Here is a 10,016-nt window from a genome sequence, read left to right as displayed (position 1 = left end):
TTCTCTCTTCAATAAAAAATTCATCAAAAAAAAAAAAAGGGACTGTTTACAGTTATAGAGCGGATCTCCGTGGCACTGATACGATCCATTGCACCACTAATATCTTCACATTAGGAGTAATCTGATTTATTGGTTACAGATTAATAAAGTTTGTCAGATTATTTAAGGACCTCAGTCACTCCATTAGCTATCTAAAAGGTTCCACAAGCTCTGTTGGTGTCATAGGTTATATATTTATATTAGGATCTACAATATATTTAATTAAAATAGTTTGTATGTGTTTTGTCCTGTGAAGGTGTTGGAGAGTGATCGTCCCCAGCCAGTGTTTGGGATCTGTATGGGAAACCAGATCACAGCCCTGGCTGCAGGAGCTAAGTCGTACAAGCTTCCTATGGGCAACAGGTAAATTCCTTGATAGCAAACCTGAATAAATTACTATACTTAGTCCTCAGAAAACATTTAAAGGGACGCTGTTTCTTTAAAAACAAATAACATTCGCTCCAAAATAATTGGCGTTTAAATATACTGAGCATTATGTTACCAGTAAACATGTATTAGAAATGAACAGTAAACAGAGCTAATACACATTTTCTCATGAAACATTTTCAGCGCCAAGTTGCATAAAAAATAGCATTGTTTAATTTCATGTTATAAGCATGCAGTCTTTGCTATCCCAGTTTTTGTTCTTGCATAACAGTATTATATTGGCGTCACAGCATCCTGTTGATAAATGTAGTAGCAATGAATAACAGGTCACTTGCATGTGCACATCCACAAGATAAACAAACCTGGATTTGACCAGCTGTTATTATGGCTGCCACTTAGATACTTCTGGGTCACTTCAATCAGCTATGCCGGGATCAGACTACACAAATTTAAGACGATTTTTACCCAGTTTCGTCATCGGGCCCGATTATGAATGTCAGGAACGATGAACAGACGTGTAGTGTAACATAACTGACGAACAGTGATGCTGCGTCTGGGACACTCCACGACAACCTGACCACAAGGTCAAAATTTTTGGTGTTTTCCTTCCTAGTTTGACATGTCCTACGACGTGTTCCCTGACGTTGACCATTAGGATGACAGAGTGCTCTGACGTGTACATGTATGATTGACAATTTCTTGTCCTACCTCCCCGATGACCTATGCACTCGCGCAGGGTCGTGAATGATGATTGGTCGGGCGTCATACTTGTAGTGCTGCCAGTCTGACAGCCATTAATCTGACATGGTGACCATTGTGAGAGACAAAAATATCATGTAGACTCCATAAGGAACCTTTATGTCTTCCCTTATATAAACACTTACACTTACATTTAGCATATATTCTGTGGACTGGAAATGTATTTAGTTTTAGAGATATTTAAATGCTGACCCCCTCTAAGAAATTACTGTGTGTTTTGCATGTGTGTGGTTCCCCAGAGGGCAGAACCAGCCAGTGCTGAATGTGATGACGGACCAGGCCTTCATTACAGCACAGAACCATGGTTACGGCATAGACAGCGAGTCCCTGCCCCCAGGGTGGAGCCCACTTTTTGTCAACGCCAATGATGGGACCAATGAGGTTCATTTTACCTAAAGAACACTACACACAAATACATACACTAGTCTACAAACCTCAGTTAATGAATTATATTTTACAAAAGTAGACTTAGCTGCTGCTTCTATGCTAATAATTTAAATGCAGAACACTGTTGGCTTGCTTTCAGTTTCCTAACATAACCTCTGCATATTTTCCAGGGCATCATGCACAACACTAAACCTGTTTTCACGGCCCAGTTCCATCCAGAAGCTAAAGGGGGTCCCACAGACACAGAGGTAATTAAAGACTTTGATGGTGCTGCTTAAAGTATCTAATGCTATATACAAGTTAAGTTAAAGTGTCTTTTACAGGATGCAAATTCAGTTATAGTTGGAGTATTCAAACAGGACTTGTGTTAATTGTCTAATGTATCTAAAGAAATGTATTAGAATTTAACAGTAAACAGAGCATACAGATAAGGTTGCATAAGGTTTATTGCATGAGATGTAAACCGGACTTAGCACTGAAAAAAATACAATAGGTATAACATGTTACTACATCATGGCAAGGGTGTAATCATCTGTGGTGCTGATGTTTAGAGACAACAGGGCCACAGGTGTTTAGAAAGACCACCGTCTGCCTGTCCCTTCCCCCACAATCGAGCACTGATGATTCTGTGTGACAGCTCTCACCTCCCGCATGGCAGGCGGGGACTGCAGTTCAAGTCGTGGTCAAAGTATGTTGTAACCTCTGTCATATTAAGGCAGAATAATAAGACTTGTCCTTTCTTGCGAAACATACAGTTGACAGCTCTGCTGGAGAACTCATCTGGGTTTGACTTTTGTGAGCATCACAAACATTTTGCACTGTGCACATGACAAATATTTTATGCCCCTGGCTGTCCAGAGAGTGAAATATTTTTGATGTTTTGTTCATTCACCTGTTGGCTAGTAAACTCAATGACCTTGGGAAGCAGTAGATTTAAAAAAAAAACTGTTAAACATCTGAAAACTTGTACCCTCAGGTAATGTATAGTTTTTACATGAAAAACCTTGGGTCAATATTTGTTCTAAACATGACAAAACAGGAAGTTGGTTTCCTACTATTATACTATTCAAAGCATGGTTATAATGGCATTTTTCTTTGTTTCTACAGTTTCTCTTTGATGCCTTCATGTCCCTGATCAAGAAAGGAAAGGATACCAACTTAATCTCAGTCATGCCAAAGAAACCCTTCATCCCTCCCAGATCCCAGGTATGCACAGTCACACAGGTTCAGCCAGTTTACCTTCAACTTTTTTAAGGTGAAGTCCTTGTGGGTGTGTCCAGGACCTCAGAGGGATTTTTCACTAATACCTTAAAGGGATAGTGCGGTTTGTTTAAAGTGGGGTTTTATGAGATACGCATCAATAGTAAGTGTACTATATGCAGTGGACGCCAGTCAGCACGGCCTCGGTGATTAGAAATCGTCCGGAGTGCCGGAACGGTTGCTAGGCTATATGCCGCTGCAGATATGGTCAATTCCACATGTAATTTATCCACTTATAAGGATGTCTCAACTAAAAATCAATAGTGGTTTCAATTGTACGCTATATTTCACTGTGTTTCCCTTTTCAGTAAGAAAGCCTCTTTATTTGGCACTGCTTTGTGTGGACTGCAACACGTGTTACTACGCCTGCTGCGTACGGTGTCGGATCAGCTGTTTGTGTCAGCAGTTTGTAGAAGAGACAACAAACTAAAGAAAATACAATATTATGGAAATGACAAAGTGCCGTTCACAGTGGGGACTAGAATACATAGTTTTTCTTCATGCCGTGAAGTGTTTTATACTGTTGAGTGATAATGGAGTTAGATAGCGCTCCGCTAATGTAAACATCAACACAACTGGATAATTCAGCGTTGATTTTGCATTAATCCTCTTTCGAAAAAATGATCGGTGCAGGTGTATAACTGTCTCAGTGTTGCACGTGAAGTGTTGATGTTTACATTAGTGGAGCGCTGTCTAACTCCATTATCACTCAACAGTATAAAACACTTCGCACATGAAGGAAAACAATGTCCTCTGGTCCCCACTGTGAACGGCACTTTGTCATTTCCATAATATTGTATTTTCTTTTGTTTGTTGTCGCTTCTACAAACCGTTCTCACAAACAAGTGATCTGACACCGTACACTGCTGGTGTAGTAACACGTACGTGTGTCGGTCCACACAAAGTAGTGCCAAAAGTGAAACGCAGTGAATTATTGAAATATAGCGTACAATCGATACCACTACTGATTTTTAGTCGGGACGTCCTTGTAAGGGGATAAATTGCGTGTGGAATTGACCCTATCTGCAGCGGTATATAGCCTAGCTTCTCTGCCGCTCCGGCCAGTTTCTAAACACCAGGGCCATGCTGACGGCATCCACTGTATGTAGTACACTTACTGTGTAAGTATCTCATACAAACCCACTTCAAACAAACTGAACTATCCCTTTAAGGGTGTTCAAGGTTTTTATAAAATCTATCATATAGGTCAGGTAGTATTTTACAAGTTTGGACCAGACCCCACCACATAATAATTATGTGTTTAACATTAGGGCCTTATTTATAGCAATTATATGTATGTTTTGTTGCAAAAGTTTCTTGCTGCACAGTTGCTGTTACTTACAGTTTTAGACGCTACTTCATAACTAGTGTATTTCTTGTCTATTTGTGTAAATGCAGGTGTCAAAGGTGCTTGTACTGGGTTCTGGTGGTCTATCTATTGGTCAGGCTGGAGAATTTGACTACTCTGGATCTCAGGCTGTCAAGGCCATGAAGGTAAGAGATAACACAGCGACTTCCATGTTCCCAACAGAAAACTATCAAAAGTTAAATTTTTTTTATGGTGCCTGAACAAATAGTAGATGTAGGCAGTGTGATTTTATAACCTAAATATTTTATAAAAATATTAACCAGCATTAATGTAATATGCATAAGATTGCTGAAAAGACAAAGAATATCACACATCCAGTGACATTGAGGTGTTAAAAGTGAGATTGAAATATGATCACTATTATTTTAATATAAACATCATACTTCAGCTTTCCTTCAAATCAACTATAATCCATATTATGAATTTGTTATTTTGTAGGAGGAGAACCTGAAAACAGTGCTCATGAACCCAAACATAGCCTCTGTTCAGACCAACGAGGTTGGCACCAAGCAGGCAGACTCGGTCTACTTCCTGCCCGTCACTCCAGAATTTGTAACTGAAGTCATCAAAACAGAGCGTCCGGATGGCATTCTGCTCTCAATGGGTGGACAAACTGCACTCAATTGCGGTAAGATGTTTGTGTTAGTATTTTATTCTACTTGATCTTTATGGGGAACAGAATCACAAAAACAACAGTCCTATATACTGATTGTGTGCCAGAGATATACTAACTCACTGAAGGGCTTCGAGTATAAAAGCAGCACATGGCCCATGTAATGCCGAGTAAATGCTAAAGTTTTTCAACCTTTTGACGGACTTGTAGTTTGTAATTTCAAAACTGTTGAATGTCTTTGTTGATGTGGTGGTCAGGAGTTGAATTATTCCAGCGTGGCGTCCTGGAGCAGTATGGGGTGAAGGTCCTAGGAACTCCAGTGGAGTCCATTATGGCCACAGAGGACAGACAGCTGTTTGCTGACAAGCTGATGGAGATCAATGAGAAGATTGCACCCAGTATCGCTGTGGAGTCGGTAAGGACTGTAATCTTATAGAAAGATAAAAGGCATAAACGTTCTTAGACAACCACTATATAAAAACTGCATGCAAAGTATTCATTAACTCTGTATATTTAGTGTGATTAAATCAGCGCATGTGTGTGCAACAGTGGTGTTCTAACACCATTTTTACACTGCCAGTTTAAGGCGGGATCATTACGCCTCGTTGTCTTCTATATAAAACACACGGAAGCGGATTGGCATTACAAAAGAATCAAAGCTAGAAAGATATTTGAAGCATGTGCTGTTTGTTTACTATTCGCACGTGTTTTGCTTCCACAATGCCGGAACGTATGTAAAAACACACACTGGGGCAGCTCTACGCCGGCATTGCTTGGTCCAATGTGAAATGACAAAGGTTGCATGAGGACGGAGCCTCGTTACGGCACTGAGTCGGACCCGCAGTGTAAAAAAGTTTTTATATTCAGCAGGGGATAAACAGTAATAGTTGTATGCAACTTTCAGGTATCTGATGCATTGAAAGCAGCAGAGAAGATTGGCTACCCAGTGATGCTACGATCAGCCTATGCCCTGGGAGGTCTGGGTTCTGGTCTTTGTGCAAACAAAGAGAAGCTGGAGGAAACGGCACATAAGGTCAGAATAAACGCTGCAGTTTCAGGACAGCGTAGGCATCAAGGCACTATTATAGTTACTCTTTGTCATTGTTTTTCTTTACATATGATTGATCATGCCGATTATATCAGCAATTCAAGCTTTTCATCCAGACGTTTACAGACAAACTTTTTTTGTTTCATATTCTCACCCATGTTTACAGCATTAACCTTAAGGAAGATAAAAGCTTTGAAATTGTTTAGATATATTTCTTTGGTGCTCTGCCAAGAAAGAATAGTTTGCTGTTGCTAAGCAACATCCTTTTGTGCTCATCCAGTATCCAGCATTGTGTCTGACGGCTCCATTGGTTATAATCTGTGATTACAGGCTGCAAAATGAACCGTCTGCGCCAGACTGGTTTAGATCGATGCTTGCTTTTTATGCCGTGCTGTATTTTCTACTTCTTTCCTCATCTTGCATTTATGAAATTTTCTATTTTTCATTTAGAAGCTTCAATGTCAAATCTTTCTTTGTCACTTATGGTCAGGCTGTTCAAATGATTAGTATCAAGTGTGTACTTTGGCATTTCTACAACTAAAATAAATATTGAAAACCCAAGGTTAGCACTTATTCCTCTGACCCTCTATCATCTACATTATTGAAAAGATTATTATTATGTTTATTTTTATCCTCTTAATATACCAGTGGTTCATGTCCTTGTAACAGGTTAACGCATGTTTTATCTAACGAGATTCTCTCATGAAAACCTCTTATAATATTATATCACTTGAACATCTTCTTTTTTACACTGTACGTAAAATTATATTAATATCATGTATAGCTGTATAAGCTTAAAGAAAGGCACAATCACATGTATGTAATACGATGCCATCAAATACAAAGATCCTACAGATGGTTGGGGTGTATTATGTTGCATGATATCGTTATGTGTTTTAAAGTTACTTGTCTCTTCATTGTATCAATGCAGACAGCTATATCTGTATGATTGTAAACATCTGAAAAATGTTTCCATCCTTTGATAAGACTTGGTTTACAGTTAGATTCATGAGGATCTTTTCCTCCACTTGGAAGTACAAAAAATGGTTGATGTAGATGCGCAGCATCTTAATTGGTTGTACTCCTGACCCTTTGTAGGCTCTGGCCATGAGCAGTCAGATCCTGGTGGAGAAGTCTCTGCTGGGCTGGAAGGAGGTGGAATATGAGGTTGTGAGAGATGTGGCCGATAACTGTGTCACTGTATGCAACATGGAGAACTTTGACCCACTGGGGATTCACACAGGTACTTAAACACATACTGATCTGTTCTGCTTCTGACTGCTGTGTGCTTTCTTTTAAAGTTTTCCTTCCCTTTTTTTCTGCGGTGTGTGCTCTGTTTTTTTTGTTAACTGTTGTCCTTAAGCAAATACACACTCTTGGTTTATTTAGTTTAGTTTATTCAGAGTGAGCAAGTTTTTCTTTTTGTTCTTTTTAGTGTGAGCAGCTTGTTCATGTTGACCAAATTTACTGATGATGTGAGATCTTTGTCAGAGAATCAATACTTAAAAGGAAAACTTTAGACTTTGGGTTTAGTTCAGCTCTCAGCCAAAGTCCAACATGTACCTAAGATTAAAGATGGTTTATGTGCTTCTTATACATTTCAAAGGATAAAGGTGTTTTTATATATAAAAAACCTATACTCTGTGGACTAGGAGCTTTTCCTTTATAACAATAGATGAATTCTAGGAATGCTAAGCAGAAAAATATAGAATAGTATTTCAAAGTAAAATTAGCTTTGATTCTTTTGTATAAAGTCATGTTTAATGAAAAGCACTGCACAAACATTTTCTAACGACAGGGATTGCATGGGATTTTTGCTGTTTTGACTCTGCTGTACATCCCAATATAAATTCGAATTAGGCTTTTGTTGCATCAAAACAATCTTTTGCCTTTTGTTTTTAAAGTCTCTTCATCTTTGCTGTTAACCAAAACCAGAATGTTTTAGTAATGTTTGAAGCTTCTTTTGTCCTTAATCCCTTCTCTCCTTCTTCAGGTGACTCCATAGTAGTGGCGCCGAGCCAGACATTGTCCAACGAGGAGTACCACATGCTCCGTGAGACGGCCATCAAAGTGGTTCGTCATCTTGGCATTATAGGCGAATGCAACATCCAGTATGCCCTACACCCCTCGTCTCTGGAGTACTGCATCATTGAGGTTAACGCTCGGCTCTCCAGAAGCTCTGCTCTGGCATCCAAAGCCACTGGGTGAGTGGATACATTTATAGGAATAAAAGGCTGGTAATACATGTTGGACACATCTCAAATATATATAAGATATACACTCACACAAGCATATACAAGCATACTCTCGCCTAAAATAAGTTAAAGACAGCACATTTTAGGAGCCCTGGCTCAGTAAAAATATCAAGCGCACTGTGCTGAAGTTTCTGTTTTCATAAATCACTGCTCCTCCTGGTGGAGACATAAAGCATTACAACTGGATGACAAACATGGTGCTTATACTGTAGTTGGGGCTGGGTTCACTATTTCATTGAGGGGCAATTATAGCCAAGGACACAGAAGAGACCCAGCGGGGATCAGCATCCTAGATGGCTGCATTTGTACTCGAAAATGTGCAATTTATTGTAGAGGTTCATTTGTCCTGATGGACTTTCCCACAGGGGCTGGTTATCAGGCTTGGACAGTTGAGCTCAGGGTTTCTGCTTCAAAATTAACTATCATCATTGAAATAGTTTTTGGAGAAAGTGGCACAGGTCAGTTTAAATTCATGTCATTTAATGTGGAATTTAACAATGTCAAAGACTCTGGTCAGACAAAGTATCAAAATGTCCAAAAACACGTCTCGCATCTCTCCAGCAGCATCGGTTTCTAAACGACTCACTGGTCACTGTTGAATGCTAAGGAAGGTTCCTAGCTGAGTGAAATGACTCCATAAGCCATACAAAGAGCTGATTGGAGTCTCTCAGTGCTGTGAAAAGGTGCATTAATGCGTCCTTTCTTATCTGTTTTATCAAAGCATACACTCCATACAACCATCCTTTACAAAAAGATAGGACATAACTGGCTCAGGGTAGAGTGGGTTGTCCACTTAAGAGGGTCTGTGGTTTGACTTCTGGCTTATCCAACCCGCATGTCGAAGTGTCTTATGACAAGCTACAGAACCCACACTGTTCCCTATAACTGTGTGTTAATGTATATTAGAATGTGAACCTGACGAGCAATCAGTGTATGAATGTGTGTGAGTGGGGGAGAACGCACTGGGCAATGTAATAGCTTTCAGTAGTCCATCTTGGGAACAATGTAGTTGAAACACATCAATCCATCCTTTCTTAATTATGTAGCAGTCAGTACCGCGTTTTTTCTTTCTCTAGTCTTTATGAATTGTCCTTTATGTCCTTTCCTGCCCTCTTGATGTTTTTCATCAAGGTCAAGGAGAGGTGTTTTTGAAGAGACTCGCCGACAGCCATTATTGATTTAATTTCATTCCCAGTTTTTTGCTGATGAGGTTGTTGGTAGCACATAATTAGGCCTTAAAGCCCTTGTTCAGCCAGGTATTTGAGTCAATTACAACACCACACTTTTGATCAAGACCATAACTATGAGATTGAGGTAATAATGCTTATTTGGTGCAGAAAATTAAACCATTAGTTGATTTGTATGTTGATTTGATTCCCCCTCCCCTCGGTCCATGTCTCACAGGTATCCCTTGGCTTTCGTTGCTGCTAAGCTGGCTCTGGGTATCCCCCTGCCTGAGATCAAAAACGCTGTATCGGAGAAGACCACAGCCTGCTTTGAGCCCAGCCTCGACTACATCGTCACCAAGATCCCCCGCTGGGACCTGGACCGCTTTCAGGGCATGTCCCATGAAATAGGCAGTGCCATGAAGAGTGTTGGAGAGGTGAGGAAGGATCTTTTGATAAACTCTCACTAACTCATTAACTTGCTTACTCACTATTCTCACAGCCTGTATTATTTTATCATTCATTTCCCACTCCTGGATTCAGGTTATGGCCGTAGGTCGGACCTTTGAGGAGAGTGTGCAGAAAGCCCTGAGGATGTGTCATCCGTCAGTGGATGGCTTCATGCCCCGGCTGCCGCTCAAGAAAGCCTGGGCTGACACCCAGGACCTGCAACAGGAGCTGGCTGTGCCCTCAAGCACCCGCATCTTCTCCATTGCCAAGGTACTCTTATCTT

General features: G+C 40.2%; 1 protein-coding gene across 1 annotated transcript in view; it reads left to right on the top strand.

Moving 5' to 3' along the window:
• Nucleotides 1–10,016, top strand: part of cps1 (carbamoyl-phosphate synthase 1, mitochondrial) — a 57,018-nt gene that overhangs the window by 5,735 nt on the left and 41,267 nt on the right. Inside the window, exons 9-20 of the mRNA XM_069662703.1 lie at nucleotides 296–402; nucleotides 1,425–1,566; nucleotides 1,743–1,820; nucleotides 2,680–2,778; nucleotides 4,231–4,326; nucleotides 4,640–4,829; nucleotides 5,072–5,229; nucleotides 5,719–5,847; nucleotides 6,961–7,105; nucleotides 7,856–8,066; nucleotides 9,522–9,720; nucleotides 9,827–10,003. Coding sequence (XP_069518804.1) covers nucleotides 296–402; nucleotides 1,425–1,566; nucleotides 1,743–1,820; nucleotides 2,680–2,778; nucleotides 4,231–4,326; nucleotides 4,640–4,829; nucleotides 5,072–5,229; nucleotides 5,719–5,847; nucleotides 6,961–7,105; nucleotides 7,856–8,066; nucleotides 9,522–9,720; nucleotides 9,827–10,003 — 1,731 coding nt within the window. The remainder of the gene's footprint in view (nucleotides 1–295; nucleotides 403–1,424; nucleotides 1,567–1,742; nucleotides 1,821–2,679; nucleotides 2,779–4,230; nucleotides 4,327–4,639; nucleotides 4,830–5,071; nucleotides 5,230–5,718; nucleotides 5,848–6,960; nucleotides 7,106–7,855; nucleotides 8,067–9,521; nucleotides 9,721–9,826; nucleotides 10,004–10,016) is intronic.

This window comes from Semicossyphus pulcher, unplaced genomic scaffold (genome assembly GCF_022749685.1).
Source record: "Semicossyphus pulcher isolate SPU_LCO1_2020_fin unplaced genomic scaffold, fSemPul1.0.p SCAF_15, whole genome shotgun sequence".
Classification (NCBI taxonomy): domain Eukaryota; kingdom Metazoa; phylum Chordata; class Actinopteri; order Labriformes; family Labridae; genus Semicossyphus; species Semicossyphus pulcher.
This window is presented reverse-complemented; position numbering and strand designations above follow the sequence as displayed.